Source organism: Leucopleurus acutus, assembly GCF_964270905.1.
Source record: "Leucopleurus acutus genome assembly, chromosome: 2".
Taxonomy (NCBI): domain Eukaryota; kingdom Metazoa; phylum Chordata; class Mammalia; order Artiodactyla; family Delphinidae; genus Leucopleurus; species Leucopleurus acutus.
The window spans coordinates 104,459,668-104,481,931 of NC_139143.1; the positions used below are offsets into that span (position 1 = coordinate 104,459,668).

General features: G+C 36.8%; 1 protein-coding gene across 1 annotated transcript in view; it reads right to left on the reverse strand.

Annotated features, from left to right (window-relative positions):
- Positions 1 to 6,012: 6,012 nt before the first annotated feature.
- The window catches only part of SLC30A7 (solute carrier family 30 member 7), an 80,859-nt gene continuing 64,607 nt past the window's right edge, over positions 6,013 to 22,264 (reverse strand). The window contains exons 10-11 of the mRNA XM_082857629.1: positions 20,428 to 20,577; positions 6,013 to 12,345 (exon numbers count right to left, since the gene is read on the reverse strand). Coding sequence (XP_082713755.1) covers positions 12,298 to 12,345; positions 20,428 to 20,577 — 198 coding nt within the window. The 3' untranslated portion in view covers positions 6,013 to 12,297. The remainder of the gene's footprint in view (positions 12,346 to 20,427; positions 20,578 to 22,264) is intronic.

The window sequence follows — 22,264 nt, forward strand, 5'->3', positions numbered from 1 at the left end:
TCCCTTCTATAATACTACACTGTCTTGATTTCTTAGTTTTATGGTAAACCTTAAAAAACAGCTAGTGTAATTCCTCTAGTTTCTTTCTTTTTTCAAAATTGCATCTGTTTCAGTTCTTTTGCCTTTCTATATAAATGTTAGAATTAGCTTCTTGACATCTATATAAAGCTTGCGAATTTTGATTGTAATTATTTGATTATGTTGCATTTCATGTGGATATTTTAGGGTTTATCCTTTGAGGGTTTGCTCAGCTTCTTGAATCTGTAGGTTTATGTCACCAAATTCAGGAACTTACCAGCCATTATTTCTTCAAATATTTTTTCAGCAGTGTATGTATGCTTCATCACTGTATGCAGAGTCGTTTCTTTCTGGGCCTCTGAGAACAAAATGTTAAGACATTACTTATTGTCCCACAGGTCTCTGAGCTCTGTTCTTTTTTTTTTTTTTTCCAAGCTATTTTCTCTGTTATTTAGTGTGGATAATTTTTATTGATATATTTTCTTTATTTATTTATTTTCATTTTTTTAGACATCTTTGTTGGTGTTTAATTGCTTTACATTTTGTGTTAGTTTCTGCTGTATAATAAAGTGAATCAACTATACATATACATATATCCCCATATCCCCTCCCTCTTGCGTCTCCTTCCCACCCTCCCTATCCTACCCCTTTAGGTGGTCACAAAGGTCTGAGCTGATCTCCTTGTGCAATGCAGCTGCTTCCTGCTAGCTATCTGTTTTACATTTGGTAGTGTATATATGTCCATGCCACTCTCTCACTTCATCCCAACTTACCCTTCCCCCTCCCCTTGTCCTCAAGTCCATTCTCTATGTCTGCATCTTTATTCCTATCCTGCCCCTACGTTCTTCAGAACCTTTTTTTTTTTTTTTAGATTCCATATATATGCGTTAGCATATGGTATTTGTTTTTCTCTTTCTGACTTACTTCATTCTGTATGACAGACTCTAGGTCCATGCACCTCACTACAAATAACTCAATTTCATTTCTTTTTATGGCTAATATTCCATTGTATATATGTGCCACATCTTCTTTATCCATTCATCTGTCGATGGACACTTAGGTTGCTTCCATGTCCTGGCTATTGTAAATAGAGCTGCAATGAACATTGTGCTACATGACACTTTTTGAATTATGGTTTTCTCAGGGTATTTGCCCAGTAGTGGGATTGCTGGGTCATATGGTAGTTCTAGTTTTAGTTTTTTAAGGAACCTCCATACTGTTCTCCATAGTGGCTGTATCAATTTACATTCCCACCAACGGTGCAAGAAGGTTCCCTTTTCTCCACACCCTCTCCAGCATTTATTGTTTGTAGATTTTTTGATGATGGCCATTCTGACCGGTGTGAGGTAATACCTCATTGCAGTTTTGATTTGCATTTCTCTAATGATTAGTGATGTGGAGCATCCTTTCATGTGCTTCTTGGCCATTGTATGTCTTCTTTGGAGAAAGGTCTATTTAGGTCTTCTGCCCATTTTTGGATTGGGTTGTTTGTTTTTTTGATATTGAGCTGCATGAGCTGCTTGTATATTTTGGAGATTAATCCTTTGTCAGTTCCTTCTTTTGCAAATATTTTCTCCCATTCTGAGGGTTGTCTTTTCGTCCTTTTTATGATTTCCTTTGCTGTACAAAAGCTTTTAAGTTTCATTAGTTCCCATATGTTTTTGTTTTTATTTCCCTTCCTCTAGGAGATGGATCAAAAAGGATCTTGCTGTGATTTATGTCATAGAACGTTCTGCCTATGTTTTCCTCTAAGAGTTTTATAGCGTCTGGTCTTACATTTAGGTCTCTAATCCATTTTGAGTTTATTTTTGTGTATGGTGTTAGGGAGTGTTCTAATTTCATTCTTTTACATGTACCTGTCCAGTTTTCCCAGCACCACCTTTGAAGAGGCTGTCTTTTCTCCATTGTATATTCTTGCCTCCTTTATCAAAGATAAGGTGACCATATGTGTGGGTTTATCTCTGGGCTTTCTATCCTGTTCCATTGATCTATACTTCTGATTTTGTGCCAGTACCATTCACTCACTCTTGCCTCTGTCTTCTCCATTCTGCTGTTGAGTTCATTTTGTACGTTTTTATTTTGGTTACTGTTCTAAAATTTCCATTTGGTTCTTTTTTATACCTTCAATTTTCTATTTTAACATTTGTTGCAAGGTAAGTGACTGTTCAAGCATTTTTGTAATAGCTGTTTAACGTCTTTGTTGTATAATTCCAACATTGATGTCGTTTCAGCCTTGGTATCTGTTGATTGTTTTTCATCTGGAAGTTGAAATTTTTGTGGGACTTAACCAAGTAATTTGGATTGTAGCTTGGACATTTTGAATATTATATCATGAGATTCTGGGTCTTGTTTAGATTCTATGGTGAATGGCATTCTTTTTGTTTTAGCAGGCAATGAACCTGATTAGATGCAGAATGCAGTCACCAGTCCAGCTTCTATGGACTGTGGTTCCAGTGTCAGTTCAGTTTTCAAGAACTGCAGTTCTTGTGATCTAAGATTTATGTGACCTGATCTGGAACCTATGCAATCTGGGACCTAGTCAATTGGATAGTTTAGTTCTGAAGTTCTTTTGGTATGCTAACTAGGATCAGATCCAAGCATTAGTGACTTGAGAGTGAACTTTGGGGTTCATAATCAACTTTACAACGTTGCTTTCCTCCCTTTCTATGATCTCCTCACTACTTCCTGGTTCCCTAGGCTCCCTTTCTTTAGTCCTCTGGCCATAAACTTGGAGTTCTGTTTACTCTGTTGCTCTGTGTCTCATACCTTCATGATTGGGCCTACATCCTGACCTATATGGAGTGGGGATAGAGGAAAAAAGCAAGAGAGGTTTTCGCTACCCTCTTGAAATCATAACTCTGTCAAACAGAAAAATTCTCATCTCTCAGTTGTAGTTCTTGTGGGTTTCCATAGTTGCTGGCCACTACTACAGGATTGTCTAGGGGAAGTCTTTGGAAGCCAATGGGAAGCCTTTGCTCCAAATGATATACCTACAAATGTAGTAACTTTGTCTTGATTTGAAGTTCTGAGGAAATCAATATGACCTGTGTACAAATTATTGCTCAAGGGGAAGTAGTATGATGCACATACAGGACAGATAACCCCTGTAAAGTTGAACAACAATCTGATCTAACTTAATGCCTAGGGTGGAAAACAGTGATGGCTAATCAGACAGACCTTATTTATAATTTTAGAAGCAGTTACAATGTTTTCAAAAGTCCAGGCCAAATGGCAGGGTTCTAATTGCTGTGAAACTATACCTATGCTTAGATGTGAATCTTAACTTCTTGTTTACTTGTACAGTGAGTGTCACCCTTTTAAAATATTATATGTACCTAAAGTCAGGAAATACTTTGGGGAATGCTTTTGTTTTCATATTATTTTGTTTTCAATCCTTTGACTTTAGCAGGGACTGTCTTTCAAAGAGTACAATTCACTTTAACAATCCATACAGAACCATTTTTCAAAGAGGTGCTAACCTTTATATTGTAAGCATAATTCATCCATTGTTTTCAATAAATATTGATTGTTTAAACGGTGCCAGACCTGATGCCTTTTAGTATTGTCACACTGTTACCATTATTACTCCTATTGGTTATAGGAATTTATTAGATAAAGTAGAATTATTCATTTACATGTTGGTAGCTTGTGCTAAGCCTGAACTTCATGGCAGATTTTTTTTTAAGTCTGGAAGTAGAGCTGGATGAGCTGACAGATTGTTTGAATGAGATTGAATCCTATTAAAATGATGTTTTCTTTTCTGCATACAGAATGAAAAATACTAAATTGCTGTCATTTTATCTACATCTGTTAGACCTGCTTGCTTCTCTCTGCCTTTGCTGTTTCTCTGGTCTAGAGTAATGAAAAGTCTGCTTATTGCCATATCATGGGAAATGAGATTGAATAAGGAGGGAAGGCAAAGCATTATGAGTTGCTAAAGTTGTTCAGAGGAATTTGTATTTGATGAGCATTTAGGCAGCCACTCGATTCCTGAGCTGAAGGAATCACAATGGAAACTGGGAAGCTTAATTTGTTAGTATAACACAGGGTGGCTTCTAGGGGGAGGGAAGCCAAAAACTCTAGATAAAGAAAGATTGGGTAGTGAACTATTTTAGTAAATAACTTGCCTAAACCTGTATGTAAACAGAAGAGGCTGCTCTAAAGGGGCGTTGATAGGCCACTGTGGACTTCCACTAGGCCAGAGGCTAATTCCAGAGAACACAGGAAAGGCAGGGCAGGGAATCCCTGGCAGGTGCTGTAGCTCTAGCAGGTCAAAGTCCACTATGCAGAAGGGCAAGCAGAAGGTAATCAGGAAACCAGGTTAGGGGAAATGTTTATAAAGGGCCTGGACAGGAGTCTGATTCAGCAGAAATTCCTTGTCTTCCTGCCTAAGGGCAGAATTGTTTTTGTGGTGTGTTGTGTGTGCGTGTGTGCTGAAATGGAGGTGGCTAGAGCTGGGCATGGAATAGATGGGAAGTCAGACAGTTCCTCAGAGTGACTCTGCGTACAGTTATCAATGAAGTACTAGAGTAGGGCAGTGGGAATGGAAAGGTGAATTTAAAAGATTTGCAAAGAATTGTTGCAGGGAGGGGGACCCCTTCCAGGGCCCGAGAGTGGGCTGTCGTCTAATACTCGGAAATGAATTGTCCAAGGAGACACGTGTGCTGACAAAGCAAGAGACTATTGGGAAGGGGCGCCTGGGTGGAGAGCAGCAGGGTAAGGGAACCCAGGAGAACTGCTCTGCCACGTGGCTTGCCGTCTCGGGTTTTACGGTAATTGGTTTAGTTTCCGGGTTGTCTCTGGCCAGTCACTCTGCCTCAGGGTCCTTCCTGGTGGCGCGTGCATCGCTCAGCCAAGATGGATTCCAGCGAGGAGGACTCTGGGAGGGTGGTAGGACATAAACGGACTGGCATCTCCTCTCTCCTTTTGACCCTTCCCGAATTCTTCCGGTTGGTGGTAGCTTGTTAGTTCCGCGTTCCTTACCAGGACCTCCTGTATCACATGCAAGTGGTTGCTGTGATACCTGGCCAGGGTGGGCGGTTTCAGTCAGTGGTTCCCCTAACAGAATGAGGAGGACTTTGTGATAGGGATTCAGGAAACGGGGGTGTGGTAAAGGCGACGTTTAGATTTCTAAGAATTCTGTAAGGAATTCTGACAGAAATGGTAGTTGAAAAGAGATCTGAGTGGGAAAGGTAAATGTATTCTTTTCTTTTTGTTGAATTTGAGATGCTGGTAGTTATGCCACAGTTGTGACAAGAATCAAGCCACCGATGGCCTTTGATTAACTCCACAAACTAGGGAGGAGTGAAGCAATATTACTAGGAGCTACAGAAATGGTTAGAAAGGAAGTGGAAGAAGCACATGTAGACGACATGTAAGATGCTTGACAACAGACACTCTGAGGATGAAGCCCTCATTGTGTGGCAAAGACTGATAGTAGGAAGAGGCTGCATTGTAAGAGTATGTTTCAGAAAGTGGGATGAGTGGGATCTGGGGTTTTGTGAAGAAGTTACTGAAATAAAAGAATTCCTTCTGATTAGAGGGAAAAAATTTGGAAGGATAATGGAGGCTCATGTCAGATGGTTTTGGTCTTCATTTCCTATAAGCTGAGATCATAGGGAATGAGGTGAGAGAACAATTTGGGGTTAATGGTAATGTCTGGAAATACTTTAAGACTTGTTTATGAGGTAAAATAATGAGTATGAGGATCCACAACGAGGATCTTCACAATGTCAAGACATTTCCAAGTCTCCTGCCATCTCCTCTTTCCTGATCAACTTTGCTGTTTCTGGGCCCTGAGAATCATTCTTTCCCCTCCATTCCTTAAGTCCTCCAGAATCTGTTCCAATAACTGTTAAATTCACAGTGTTCTTTTCAGTTCATCAAACTAATAGACACAATTCAGGTAAAGATTTTTAAACAGAAATTTTATTGGAAGAATTTTGATACAATAGTTTATCATTCTTTTTAAATACATCTGAGGTTAAACAAAATATATACATGAATGTCTTCAAGTAGAAAAAAGTGAAATATACATTATGAATTTGTTGTGTTGTTCTTAGGCAAATCATAATTGCTCACTTTAGCATATTCAAACCAAATTACAACATAGTCTTTGACATTCCAACCTAGGCTTGTACTCAAACGTTTATTTAGAAATGTTTTGATGCCATACTCTTCACCATAGGAATCAAACCCAAATTCAAACTTGGCCATACGTTTAGAAACCATTAAAGACAGGGAGGTAAAGAGTTGTAGGGGTGTTTAGAATAGGATTTGGCAATTTTTCATTCACAGTATTTCTGATATAAAAGACCCATTCTGTGTATTGATCAAAGTCACAAATGTTGGGGCAAAATATCACTTGGGCAGAAATATCACTGAATTTGCTATTAGAGGAAGCAATGAGATGATTACTTGGCAAGCTCTTGACAGGATATGTCTAGTTCAGAACAGAATCTTCATTGAGCCTAATCGATGCATGATATATCATACATAAAACTCAAATACTAAAATTCAAAATAAAGCTTTTTTTTTTTTCCACTAGTGAAAAAGGGAAGTTTTACATTGGCAGAAGCAATGAAAAGAGATGGAAAATAAGTAAAGAGAAGCTCTACTGAAATTTAGTATTTAGAGGGGAAAAGACAGAGAAGATAAAAACTATCTTAGGAATGTTTAAATCACTTAATGAATACATGTAGTGTTGTTTTTATAGAAGTACCTTCAAGATATACCTTTGAAAGAGTTTTAGATGAAAATACATCTGGGATAAATGAAATAGAATGTTATACACAGGTCCTTAAAGTAATAGGAATATGGCAACTTTCTATAAAAACAAAGGAGAGTGTGGTTTCTCATTTGGCTATACAAAATATAAAAATTCAAGTGACCCAGGTTCCACAGTCCCAGTTCTACGAAATTCCTGTCCAACAGCATGCAAAATGGAAAACATCTTGATATTTCCACTGTTCCTGTATCAAAATGAAGGAGCAGCTAGCTTAGAGGGCTACTTGAAAAAAAAAAATGGCCAAAGTGAATATAAACTCACTTATTTGTGCAAAAATGCCAAAGAAAAGCTGAGATGTCTTCTGTAATAAACAGTAAATTACTGGTTTACCTGTCCCCAGTCCTTACTTGTGTATCCACTGCTGTCTACAATATTTACTCACTGGTTATCCAAACATTTACTAAGTGCGTTAAGTGTAAATTCATGCTAAGTGTGGTGACAATAGGATGTATGAGACAAAGACATTCTTTTTTACAGGCTTTCCATCAGGATCAAAATTACAAATACTAAATTTTCAAAGCCATGGGAAGAGTTCAAAGTTAAATATTATTAAGTTTAAGCATAGATTACTACTAATTGTGAAATATATTTCTTCCTTTTGAAAAGGTGTCTATAAAATGTAATGTTGTAAATCAAATCCTATGTATCCCTCTCATGCAGTGCAAAATTATTTGTACTTCTTGGAAGACAACTTCCTACTAACTAGGTTAATGTCTCTTGGCCAGGAGTTCAGTTTCTCGTCACACACTGGTGCTGACACTATTGAATCAGTCCCTTTTAAGCAGCTTACTCTGTGTCAAAAAAACTTTACTTTCTTTTTTTTTAAAAAGTTCTTAAAAGTGCTTAAAAGAGCTCTGATTGCTCTTTTTAGCCTGCACAGTTTGTTAAATGGCAAAGGTAATAAGCATAAGAGAGCATCCAAAGAAGGAATGAGTCTAACCAATGTATATATAACAACTATTCCCCTATATTAATTTTTTCATGGTGATGGTTCATGATTTTATAGGAGAGTGTGTTTAGATCTGCTACAACTTCTTGGACCTTTAAATCATTGTAGAATGACATACAAAAAAGAGTAGTTGTCACCAAGAAGTACTGGATCTAGAGTCAGTGCTCTATCACTGGCTATCCCCCAGTTAGGTCATTTACAATCTCTCGAAACAGCTTCGTCATCTGTAAAATGGAGTTATGAATTAATTCCTTCCTCACAAGAATGTTAGGAGAATCAGAAGATAAAATATATCTGAAAAAGATCTATGGATCAAAATCATGGAAAAATCTTTCTTTATAAAAATATGAGGATTTTAAATGTGATAACATGAAAAAGGCCATACAAAGAGCCTGATATATAAACACTTAATAGAAGTAACCCCACCCTTCCTGTATAATTTGTAGTTAGGAAATGGTTAAACATAAACCAAGGACACACTCATCAAAGACATCGATTTGACCTTTAAATAGAACTATACTCTGCAAATACTTTTTTTGATACGTAATTTTTCATTGTCTTGATTCTATGATAGAGGTCTGGATCACTAAGGCTTTTGGGGATTGTGTCTTGAAAGAATCCTCTATGAGTAAAACTTTTATTGAATGTTCTTTAAAGAATAAGATAATTTCCTTTTTTGTCAAAGTTCTGGTGAAGTGGAAAATAATTTGTTTCGAAGATAGTGACAGAAAGAAAAAAAGTTTAACTTTCTTTTTTTTTTTTAACTTTCTCAAGGTAATGCTTTTAATGAAGAGTTGAAAGTAGCAGTTTAACATCTGGGATTCTGATAAGACTTCAAAATTTTACCCTATTAAAAATTTTGTTTTGTTCTATACAACATTTAATGCCCAATTTTGTGTGGCTCTGAGAATAACGTTAAGAATTCAAGAGCTCTCTGGTGACTGAACAAGGATGAAATGATATGACCTATGAATTAGCCTGGTTTCTAAAAAGCACCAATTCACAGAATTTAAACAAAATAAAGAAACTAAACAATCCTTAAATTGGATTTAGTCTTGGGCAATTAACAGAAAAATTTACTCACAAGTTAAAAGTATCCAATGCACACGTGTCACTATTTTTTTTAAAAAAATCAGAAACTGGTTCCAGAAGAGTAAAAAAGAGTTAAAAAAATTAATCATATCTTTCATAAAGAATACTATGGAAATAATATTCTAAATCTCATAATTAGCTAAGAAAAATAAGACAATAAAAAAACTCCATTTATAACGTGCCTTAATGTACCAAAAATGGAGGTCAGATGTCCTTTATTTAAAAATGCTTCTTCAACACATTTACAGAATTACACTGGAGACAAAGCACAGTTAGTCAGAAAACCTGGATTCTGGTCTTGGCTTTGCCACTAATTATCTCTGTGACCTTGAATAAATGACAGCATTTCTGGGCTTCAATTTTCTCATCTGTAAAGTGAGAGGTAGAATGAGAGACTGCTTCTAAGGACAGTCTCCTTGGATGTAAAATTCTATGCTAAGCAATGAATTATTTTTGTTCTTAAATCCCAGCATTATATAAGAGGATGCTACCATATTAATAATTCTGTAAAACTGATTATACCATGGTAGGTAAAAACATTACAGAACTCTGATCATCTGCATCTGGAGTCAACGATGTGGCTGCTTTACAAAGGTGCACAAAACTCACAGTATTTTGGTTATTGGTGTTTACCAGTAGGCTTTGAAGAACGCTGGAGCATTCCAGGTACATGGGAAATGCCAGTAACATCTGTTACCACTTCCTTATGCCTCTGCAGAAGATGCTGTGGGGATGTGTGAGGTACACTGAGCTACAGATAAACTAGATACTGTCCTTCACAAAGTGCACAAGGAGTAAGCAAAATAAGGGAGCCATACATAGGTTAAGCCCTTTATCTCGATCAATATAATCTAGATTTAAAAACACAAAACTAGTATAGGTATATTTCTCTTTGGGGAAGTTTACTTGGCAAGGTAAACATTCCCTGAGCAATACAAATTTTTTCTCCAGAGAATATTTGGTTTTTAAAATATCAGCAAAGTTATACTCAGATTTTTTTCCCCAAGAATTAGGCCAATAGGGACATTCTAAATTTATAATAATAATCAAGGAGTATTTCTCAGTGAAATTATCTACTTTAGCAATACATCTGTGCCAAGAACATTGAGAAGACAAAGTATTTCCTAAAAGGGAGAAAAAAATTCCTTTTTGTCCTGCTGCACACACAGGTTTAAGAACATTTCATTAAAGTATAAATGTTAAGGCCAACCTGCTAAATGATATGAACTGGAGATCTCTTGTAACAGGTGCAAAACTAAGAGTTTCATCTCAGTCAAATGTCCTATATATATACTCTATTCCTTATCAAAGGAAAAAGCCATACTCATGCACTTGTGTATTGAGAGCGTAGTTAAATAAAGTGATGCATATTTTGACAAGAAACTTCACTTGGAATGGAGGCCTCAGTGAAAGGCAGAATTGGATCTTCAATGTGCACTGTAAATTTTACAGGCCAGTGCAAAATTATCTCTGTATGTGAAATATCAGTACAATTTCACATAATTAGTTTTTAAAGGCACACATCTAAAATCCCCACCTTCCTCTAGATCTGTCATTTTACACAATATGCCAAAACCTATAGAATATCGCAGGCTTCTATCAGGCTTGGTAGTGGATGCAAACTTCCAAGTGACTACTTATAATGAAAAAGCAGTACCATTATCAGGACATTTCCTTTTATATTTCCGTCCTGAAACATCTTAACAATTGTTTCAGTTAAATGCATTCTATTGCAGGAATTCTTAGCTTTAAACTGCCTGGCAGTAAGTAAAAATGTTTTGAAAATACTACTTAATCTGCAAAAAGGGGACTATCAACAGTTCATGGCAATCTGCAGCGGTTTAGAAAAGCATGAAGAAAGCAGTCTATAGTTTTCCTAACACAGTATATTTCATAAATTGTAGGTCAGAAATAGGGAAACAGATACCTTGAAACTTAGACAAAATCAACAGTGATTTCTGCCACATCAGTGAAAAAGTGCTTATTACTGATCTACATTCTAAACATTCATTTCCATCCTGCAGGGTTTTCCCCCAGCAATTTAAAATTTTCCCTTTCAGTTAAAAGGGAATATACCTTGTGATAAAATGAAGTACAATGGGAAAATGTCTATTCAGAACAATTTCTTCATAAAACACAGAGAATATTTAAGTAGAACATTCAAGCACTTATCTCAAATTGCAATTTTATTTTTCAAACACACAAGAGCCTAGAAATCAACTTACTTATTAACTTCCAAGATACCTGTGTTAGGAAGAGTTCTATGTTACCACATTTACTCAGTACCTTCAATACTTCAAAGTCAATAAAATGCTGCTTTAGGACTCCTGAAAGCAACTGTATTTGTGTAACACTTGCACAGGAAAATGTATGACTTGGCATTTGAAGAATGAAAAAGCAAAATAACATTGTCCCAACCATTTCTGCCTTCACTCTACATGCCTTTTCCTTTCATTAATAGAATCTATAAAAACAGCAAGGAAAGATATACGAAAGTTTATCACAGACACAGTAGCTTTTATAGAAATTTGGAATTTAGCAGATGTTTTAAGTAAGTTAAAACACCCGTCTGTATAACAGAAGCATTTGCAAAGTTTTGAAAACACAGTACACAAAATAATTTAATGTAATAACTGAATTTGATTTAAAAAGCAAAATAACACCTTTTATTTTTTGATGGGATAAAGCAATAAAAGGCAGATTTTTATATATCTAAACCTATGCTGCAAGTACACAAAAAGACATCTGTATACATTACTAACAAGCGTCTTATTTTGTACAGAATACAGAATACCCATTAAAAAAAAACATATACATGACCTTTGATGGTACATTTCTATGCTGGCAAATACATTTTCTGATACAAAGGCACTTTGAAAACCCAATATGGTTTGGTTCATAAGTTTGCAAGGTACAAACAATTTTACAAACATGGTTATATTGAAGAACGTCAACAATTGTGACATTACATATAAAGCAGATTTCCATTTTTCTTTTTCTTTTTTTTTTTTTAAATAACACTGGTTTTCTGGGAATGAAAGCAGTGGTTTCCAGCAGCTTCAGTGAAGACAATCCAGATGATTAGAGGCCCACTGTCTGAATTTCTTACTGGCTAGGATGAGGGGTGGGAGTGAGGGCATTTGAAATGAAAAAAAAAAAAAGGAAACAAACAGAAAACAATACCCTGGAACAAAACTAGAAACCTCAGAAATCAAAATGGTTTGGAGGGAAGAAGCACAGAAGACCAAAAGTCCAGGAGAGATCCTCTTAATTCTGATCCCTTAGTTGTAAACTCCTGGCAGAGCACAATCGGCTGACTCTGCCTGGTCTACTTGGTGCTGGGAAGTTGTAGTGATGATTTCTCTTTTTAAAAAGCTAGGTACCATGATTAGGATTTTACAGTACCAGAAAAAATTAGGTCCCCAAAAAAGCATAATTTCTTTTCATTCATTTACATGGCCGCAAAGTCAATCTGTACATAAAGCTGTCTCACTCCGGCCTGAAAAGTTAAAAAAAAAAAAAAATTAGAAAATCAAACAAACCAATAATAGACTATACATTTCAGAAAAGTAGTAGGAAAAAAAATTTTCTTTTCTTTTCTTTTTTTTTTTTTTTTTAAAAAGGGAAGAATTATTTTTCTTTTCTGTCTTTGGGAAAGAATTCTCCACTTTTCATCATAAAGTGCCAATAATTTTATTTTAGAAACAAGTATGTTAATAAGTTGCAAAAAAGATTCTCCATTTAGCCCTACAAAAGAAAGCTATGCTACTAATTACATGCCCTGCCCAAGTGAATTTTGGAAAAATGAGGTTACCCAGCTACCATTATTCTGCTAGAAAACACCACAGTGCTTGACTAGTTGGCTACTAAAATCATAAATCTATCCAGTCTAAATCTTCCTATGATAAATGATTTTAAACACTGAAATAAGCATAACCATCTACTGGTTATTGAATTACTTTACACTCCAACTCCTCTTTTCAATTTTGGATATAAACTTGCTATTCGAGGACACTGATCTCAAAATTGCCCCCATCTCTCCAGTTTTATCAATTTTTCTATATTTGCTATCTATAATTCCTTTACTCTCTTCTCTCTTGAACTCATTTCAACCAAACTTTTGCTGCCAACCACTTCCCAAAACTGTCAAGGTCACCTCTAAATTGCTTAGCCCAGTGCTCAATTCTCAGTCCTCATCTTAGTAATTAATCTAGCAGCAAAAAGGACAAGTAAATATAGTATGTCAGATGAGATGATGAGATAGATATTATCTATCTATCTCTATCTATCAAAAGAACAAAAAACAAAAACAAAGCTTGGTGCAAGAGATGGTAAATGCCTCAGCACCCCCAGTCTCCCTACCCTGCTCTCCCTATCTATAACACTTATCACTTTCTAATATATCATAAAACTTATTTGCTGTGATGCTGTTGATTGTTACTCTCCAATGATAATGTCCAAGATAAAAGGACTTTGTCCTGTCTTTTGCTGCTGACTCCCAGAACCTCAAGTAGTGCCCAGCACACAGTAAATGATCAATAAATACATGTTGGATGAACTGAAATTCTATTAATTTCCTTCTTTCAAATAAAAAATAATTTTTAAAGATTGAAGCATACAATCAGTTACAATTAAGCACTTTCTTGTCAGCAACATAGAATGAAGAGTAAAGTGGAACATCTAAGAGAAAGAAAAGCCGGAGTGGGGGATAAAATAATAATGCTACCTTCTCCCAGGAATTTCTGGGCTCCTGAAAGCATTACTTTCTACCATGGCTTTTCTTCTAGCATTCCAGTTGGAGGGCTCTGCCCAGCACTAATGAATGTCTAAGGAGTCAGGAGCTGCTCTAGTGGAGTAAAAAGCTGGAAAAGACCCCAGTAGCTTTCCAGCACAGAAAACATGCTAGCGTTTTTGCCTCATTAAAAAAAAAGAAAAAGAAAGAAAGAAAAGAAAAATCCTTGCTGTGGTAAAGTTAAAGTTCTCTGAAAATACATTGAATTGCACGCACTCAAAGAGTTTTGTGGCAGAAAAAAGATAGAACTTAACATCTGTATGATTTTAAGCTAAAAACTGAAACAGAATCTCAGTTTTCCTAATTTTAAAAGTGTTGATAAATACCAATCCTACTTATCTCACAAAAATGTTATATATTCATCCAGTATTTGACAAACATTTAATACATCCTTGCTACATATCAGGCACTATTGTAAGGATCATGTGTGAATATACAAGAAAGGATTCTTACATGCTATAAAAAACAAATTATTATGGTTGATTATATTTGATTTACTCAACCCAGATGGGCCCCGTAATAACTGTACTTAGGAGCCCTTCTGCAAAATTCTTGTGTATCTAACCTTAGGAGAAAACAACTATTGCCCAAATAAACTGGCTTAATTTCTTTTCTCTTTAACAAAATTGTTAATGAAAGAAAAATGGACAAGGTAAGTTGGGCTCCCATTATTATCTCTGCCACTTTCCTAACCCCCCCCCCATATACAATGAAGATAGTAATAAGAAATGAGGTAGCCCAAGGCAATAAAAAAGAAAGGAAAAACAAAGAGGCTAGGTAAATTGATCTTTGCATAATCACAAGTTAATTACTCAAGCTGATTATCTTTCCCCAGAGGGCCTACAGCTTTACACAAAAGCCCAGTCTAACAGAAAAAGTCATTTTGTTTCATCCATCTGGCTGGATGGGAACACCTTTAAGTCTCCCAGCTTCCCATTTTCCTTTCTCAATTTCCTTCAATGTAAAGAGAAAAAGTGGAATTTCCAAAGACTCCTTTAGGAAGTCACCTACTTCCTGAATGCAAACTAGGTTTTCTTTACAGTTTATCCACACGACAAAGACATGACAAATACTCCAGCAGATCAAAACAGTGCCCAGTGCCATTAAATATTCTACCTACCGCTGGGATGACACTAAAGCCGGCTGAGGGTTGTCCTCAAAAAAAGTGAAAACCATAGAATACTTGTGTCTTATATCCTGAGAATCATGTATAAACCGTAATTCAGTTAACACTTTTTTAAGTTGGAAAGACAGCTAGTTATTTTTAACATCCATGCTTCTAAGAAAATAAGTGTTAACCTGAAATCATAGACTCAGAATACTCTCCATAAATACTCGTTGTGGAAAGGAAGACAAATCAGCAGTAAAAATTTAGAAAAATAAACAAGAATACGGCTAAAGAAAATTACTGGGTTGTTTATATTTCTCTACCAATTCTCAAAAACTGCAGAAACTTTCTACTTTTTTTTTTTTTTTTTTTTTAGCGGTATGCGGGCCTCTCACTGTTGTGGCCTCTCCCGCTTCGGCGCACAGGCTCCGGACGCGCAGGTTCAGCGGCCATGGCTCACGGGCCCAGCCGCTCCGCGGCACGTGGGATCTTCCCGAACCGGGGCACGAACCCGTGTCCCCTGCATTGGCAGGCAGACTCTCAACCACTGCGCCACCAGGGAAGCCCCGAAACTTTCTACTTTTAATTTTTTTTTTTTTTTTTTTTTTTTTTTTTTTTTTTTGCTGTACGCGGGCCTCTCACTGCTGTGGCCTCTCCCACTGCGGAGCACAGGCTCCAGACGCGCAGGCCCAGCAGCCATGGCTCACGGGCCCAGCCGCTCCGCGGCATGTGGGATCTTCCCGGACCGGGGCACAAACCTGCGTCCCCTGCATCGGCAGGCGGACCCTCAACCACTGCGCCACCAGGGAAGCCCTCTACTTTAATTTTTGACTCAATGTAGAATATTAGTCTTTATCCCTTAAAAATGAATTCTTGAAAAACTGTCTTACTCTTCCATGTGAAAACTGAATCATCTCAGAATTCGTGAAATAGTGACTTAATATGATGAAATTACAAGTCATGAACAATAACTTGGGTCTGGGTTCCTTTTTCTGTAAACTGGGGAGAATACCCCACCTGTGCTGCAGGTAGATTAATATGTTAGGTGTCTATCGCAGTGCCTGGCATGTGGTGGGCTCTCAATAAGGCTAGCTGCTGCTGCTGTTATTATTTCCACCACCATCAACCAATGGACACTTAACCCCTGTGGATTAATTAAAACTAATCAATCATTATAAAAGATTAAAACTCCTTACAAACAGGAAGGGTGGAAAACTAGCTAGCCACCCGGAAAGGCACAGAGAGCTTCTCCTATTCCCTACTGTCAGAGACAGGAAGGGATCGCGCAGGCAGGACAGCGGTACAGGTGGGAGGTCCTGAATCTGGGGAAACTCCCATCTGGGTTAGTGAGGAGGCTTTTTGGTTCCTTCCTGGCGATCAGTGTTAACTTCTATTTTGAGGCAAGAAAATAGAGCACAGAAAGCTGAAGCAGGAAGCCAGGGGTTCAGGACTTAATAGGTATAACAGAAACAGGCAGAAGAGAAGATGGAAGATATCAAGGTACAATTTCTATCAAGGAGCAAATAATATGCATTAGCCTTGATTGTCTTTTCTGCTGTGTGGAACTGAGGAGGGTAATGAACCCAAGCATATTCTAGATGTTTCTTCAAACTTTATTTCTAACCAAAGTGTATTAAAAAAATTAACAGATGATATCAGCCAGTTTAAAACAAGAAACATAAATGATAAATTGCCTTCCTCATCCAGTATCCCACATCCACTTCCTGTTCATATACTAAACATAAATAATAAGTTTTCTATTTCATCTGTTCCCAAATGATAAATCATTTTTAAAAAGTTAGTGCACGCGGTGGAAAGGAGAGGGACTTTTTCTATGTCAACAAAAAACCCTGTAGTTTAAAAACTGGATTATCACTTAACTAATAATCCCAAAGGAATCAAAGTACTGAAGAGACTTCTACCAATTCACTAGTATTGCTCTATATTCGTGATAGCAAGCCAACTGCCTTAGCCATTCATGATTAAGTGATAACTATGGAACATGAGAATAAAAAGACATGCTTAACGTACAGTTCCAAAACAGTCGCAAAGCTTATAGCTTTAAAAACAAAACAAAATGTTATAATTCTCAAACTTATGTTAACCTTTTCAAAGCTAACCCCATATAAATTTTAACAAGAACAACTTTTTAACCAAAAAAAAAAATTTTAATTCCAATTTAAGATCAGCTATAAGAAAAATACATTAAAATGTCATAGAACCACAAAGTATTGAGAAAATCCTTCTTTTGGTCTTTTGGAACTAAGGCCACCAGTATTTCAAGTCTTTCTACAAGAAATGTACTTAAAGGATTAGTGTAATTTTTTTCTTAAAAATGGAGCAATTTGATCTTTACTACTTTTGATAAGTAAAATCTATGATTAAGATATAATTTTAAATTTTTAAAAAACATAAAAAAATTTAAATTTCATTTCATGAATTGCAAATGTTACTGCAATGTATTGGATATACTCATAGCATAATGAATATGCATGACTAGGGCATAAGCAGTAAAGGAAAATAAATTAATAAAAAAGTTCAGTTTTGCATACGCCAGAACCAAAACAACTATCACAAAACAACTTTACAATCATTAAATGTATGGAATGAAAATCATGAGAAGGATGACTTCTCTCTGCCTGCTGGGAAAAATGTGTTGAACCATTTTCACTGCAAGCCTAAGAGAGTCCCTAGTCTCTGCAAGGAATGAAATCAAGTGGGCTTGACCTTAGCTGATAAAAAGGCTTAAAATATGTTTTAGAGCTTAAAATTTTCAAAACCCAAATACAGTTTCCAAAACCAAAGAGGCAGCTGAGTAAACTTTCAACTTCAGCCATTTTAAAAGCCAAGATTTCTAAGGTTACCAGAAGAACCTCCCTCCACCTACTTCAATTACAACTTCAGCAGTTCTAAGCACAGACACAGCTGCTCACACATTTCTAAACCTATAAATTGCATTCCTTCTCAGAGGGAAAATTAAGTGACTTAAGTGCCAAAGTCTTCGGACAGTATGAGGTATCCTAGAGGTGGACAGAAGCTCAGACTGTGAGGGTGGAAGGACATGGTATAACTAGGAGAAAATCGAGACTGAAGGAGAGAATAATGACCTAGAAATGGCAGTGAAAAGCAAGGTTGTTGCTAGTCATGTTCTCCTTTTTGCCTCTGAAAAAGGGAGGAGGTGTGAGAAGGATTCAGACATGTTGTGAAGGTTTTGCATGCTGCATTATGAAACTCATGGTGGTACAGACTTCTTATAATGTCTGTTAAGAAAAGACAGTTCTTAAATGTCTAGAGTAAATAAGTGGTACCAGCATATTGTTTTGTAGTAGAGGACGTCTGGCTGTTGCCTACATTATAAGATTATTTCATTAATTATTCCAAAGGAACATAACCATACACCTCTATTAGAGAAGAGATCGTTTAATTTACGCTAAGGTCCTGAATTTAAACTGTCAGTCTGTCCCTCTCTCTTTCTCTATCTATATGATGCTTAGAAGGGTCTTTAAGGCTTCAGAGAGAAAGTAACAATTGAATTGGACCTTTACATTAGAGTAGGATTTTTGTCTCACACAGGTAAGTAAATAGTCTGGTGGGGCTGGCGTATGAAGTACATGGCAATGAATAATAGTAGGAGAGAGGCTTGAAAAGTTAATTGTGTCATGCTAGAAAGTTTGGGCTTTATCCTGGTGGCAATGAGGAGCCACCAAACTTTTATTTTTTAACTTTTTATTTTGAAAAGGCTTGAAGTCAAAAGAATAGCACCATAAATGCATATCTACCCATCACCTGTATAAACCAATCGCAAACATTTTGCCACATTTGCCTTATTTCTCTATATATGTATTTATTTATAATCCTTTTTACTTTTGCTGAAACATTTGAAAATTAGTTAGACATTCTGATACTTTGCCACTAAAGGCTTCAGCATGTATCTCCTAAGAATACAAGCATTCTTCTATAACCACAATACCATTATCGTACCCAAGAAGTTTAACACCTACACAATTATATGAGCTATTGTGTGGTCCATATTCTAATTACCCAATAGTTTCCTCTGTGGCTGTTTCTCCCCAGTCCAAGATCCAATCAAGGGCCACACACGGCATTTAATTGTGAAGTCTCCTCTAATCTAGAAGAATCCTCCATTACTCCTTATTTTCCTTTCATGACACTGACACTTCTTAAGAATCCAGGGTAACAGTCCACAAGGTGACGGGATTCACATTAACTATTTCTGGCAAGAGTGCCACACAGGTCATGCTGTGTACTTTCCACTGCATCACATCAGGAGGGCTGGGTCAGTTTTTAAGCACAGATTTTTTTTTTTTAACGTCTTTATTGGAGTATAATTGCTTTACAATGTTGTGTTAGTTTCTGCTGTATAACAAAGTGAATCAGCTATACGTATACATATATCCCCAAATCCCCTCCCTCTTGCGTCTCCCTCCCACCCTCCCTATCCAACCCCTCTAGGTGGTTACAAAGCACCGAGCTGATCTCCCTGTGCAATGCGGCTGCTTCCCACTAGCTATCTGTTTTACATTTGGTAGTGTATATATGTCAATGCTACTCTCTCACTTCGTCCCAGCTTACCCTTCCCCCTCCCCTTGTCCTCAAGTCCATTCTCTATGTCTGCGTCTTTATTCCTGTCCTGCCCCTAGGTTCTTCAGAACCATTTTTTTTTTAGATTCCATAAATATGTGTTAGCATACAGTATTTGTTTTTCTCTTTCTGACTTGCTTCACTCTGTATGACAGATTCTAGGTCCACCCACCTCACTACAAATAACTCAATTTCGTTTCTTTTTATGGCTGAGGAATATTCCATTGTATATATGTGCCACATCTTCTTTACCCATTCATCTGTCGATGGGCACTTAGGTTGCTTGCATGTCCTGGCTATTGGAAACAGTGCTTCAATGAACACTGAAGCACAGATTTTTAAGGCATGGAATCAGTTTCTTATTAGATTTATGTGTTAGATAATTTTGGAAGCAGTGTCAACATCTAGATTTTTTGCCAAATATTTCCAGCAAGCTAGACCAAAAAAAAAAAAAAATCTGTGGTCTCTCTCTTCAGATATTCTTGACATGATGTTCTTATTCTCCCAGTATATACAGAATAACCTAGTAATCACTTTTATCAGTCACTGACTATGTCAACTCATGATGGCATTAACATTACCTGATATAATTTGGTTGCAGTCATGCACTGACTAATTCGTGATTCCATATACAGAATTAAGAAAAACTCAACAGCATATTAAGCCATTAAATGACACAGAAGTAGAGATGGCTTTGCTATCAACAAAAACGTTAACATAGTCTGCTTTTAGCCAACGCCACTGACCAGACATTATTCTTATTCCAAATGCTACCTTAAAATTCCTAGCTTCAAATATCATATAACATGTCTTATAAGGAGTATACAGTAAGGGAGAATCTACTTTTTCTTAAAGGAGCTCAAATCAGTACAACAACGAGTAAACAGGACTATCTTCATTAACAGTATTCACTAAAGTAAGGATCTCCCAAATTTGACTCTGTGGTTGAAAAACAACTTTCACACTTACCTCACAGTGTAGTATATATATATTCAATATGTTAAATAGTAAATATTTTTAAGACTAGTAGATACAATAAATTCCTAGACCCTTAAAAGAAGTTAGTAAAAAAATCATACCTGAGTAAAAATATTATGTGTTTGGCTTAAAATCCACCTGGCATCAGCATCAGGTGCTACTACTAATTTCAAGGTCCCAACATAAACATCAGAACATAAGGTCCAGAAATGCTGTTCCTGTAAACTGTAAACTCCTTGCAACTGCTGCACCTAAAATATAAAGAGCACATATTAACATGAACTCAAGTATAAGTACACCCAACTTAAATCATGCAACACATCAGTAAACATGGATTCTACTCTCTAATGAAAAAAGTGGCCTGGTGGCGGCAGGGTGGCTTGTATTGATTAACAAATGCCTACTGGGTACTTACTATGTGCTGGTACCATGACAGGTGTTTGGGAAATATAAATGAGCACATATCAAAATTTGTGGGGCACAGCTGAGAGAGCGCCTAAGTGAAATTTACATTTTCAAATACATTTGACCCGAGAACAGCACAGGGGTTAGGGACGCCAGCCCTCTTCTCAGTCAAAAATCTGAGGATGCAACCAACCATGGATCATGCAGTACTGTGGCTATTTACTATTGAAAAATATCCATGTATAAGTAGAACGTGCAGTTCAAACCTGTGTCGTTCAAGGGTCAACTGTACATCGATCAGAAGACAAATATAAATACAAATGACCTAAGAAATTAGGAAAAAAAAAGTCAACTTAAGAAATAAAAAGGAAGGAAATAAAGGATGGAAATCAATGATCCACAAATTTAGAAATGACAGAGTTCACAATATCAAAAAACTAGTTCTCTGAAAAGATTAACGAGCTAGAGTCAGTGTTTCGTACGTAATGGGGGCATGTTTTAGACAGGATGATTCTTCATCGTGTACAAGTGTCAGAAACTACAGGATCTTTGCATCCCCAGGACCCAGGGAACTACATGCCAACATATACCCTTCCCCAACTCATGTGACAGCCAGAAAAGGGAGGGATGTCTCAAAGTTTTTCCAGTGGCTCCTTAAGTGTTCCACACCCTCAGGTTGACAACCACTGGCAAGACAAACTCTGATGGTGGTAAAAAAATAAAATAAATGAACATGCAATTAAACAAAGTACAAAATGAAAAAGGAAAAGAACTACAAACAACAGATTTTAAAAACCATAAAACGGAATACTATATGAATGTATCAATATGTGAGTGTACAAAATACTACAGCTGAGTAGAATCCAAACACTTCTCACCACCTCTACTGCTGTCAGGCTAGTTGAAGCCACTTTAGTTTGGATTATTATAATACCTTATTAACTGGTCTCTCTATTTCTAGCCTTGCACCTCTTCATCTATTCTCAAAACAGTAGCCCAAGTAAGAATCTGTTACTTTAGATCAGATGCTTTCACTCTGTTCAGAATCCTCCAGTAGATTCCCATCTTACTCTGAACAAAAACCAGTGCTTTCACAATGACTTACATGGACCCACGTCATGTGGCCCCTTCTTATTTACCTTATTTACCTCATCTCCTACTACTCCTCCCCTTGCTCCCTCTTCCTCAGCTACAGAAGCCTCCTCACCACTCTGAAAAGTCAGGCACACTCCTGTCCCAGGGCATTTGCTATTCCCTCTGCCTGGAGTGTCTTTCCTTCCAGATTTCTGCCTGGCCTACTTTGTTTGGGTCTTGACTCAAATGCCATCTTCTCAGGAGGCCCTTCTACTGTTATTCTATGTAAAACTACAATGCTTTTATTTTTACATTTCTCTGGTTTGTCTTACTTTTCGGCATATAATGTCGCACACTACATTACTATGTTATTTATATTGTTTCTTGCCTGTCTCCTCTGGCAGAACTCAAGCTCATTAAAGGCAGGGATTTATTTTCGATTTTTATGTTTTGTATCCT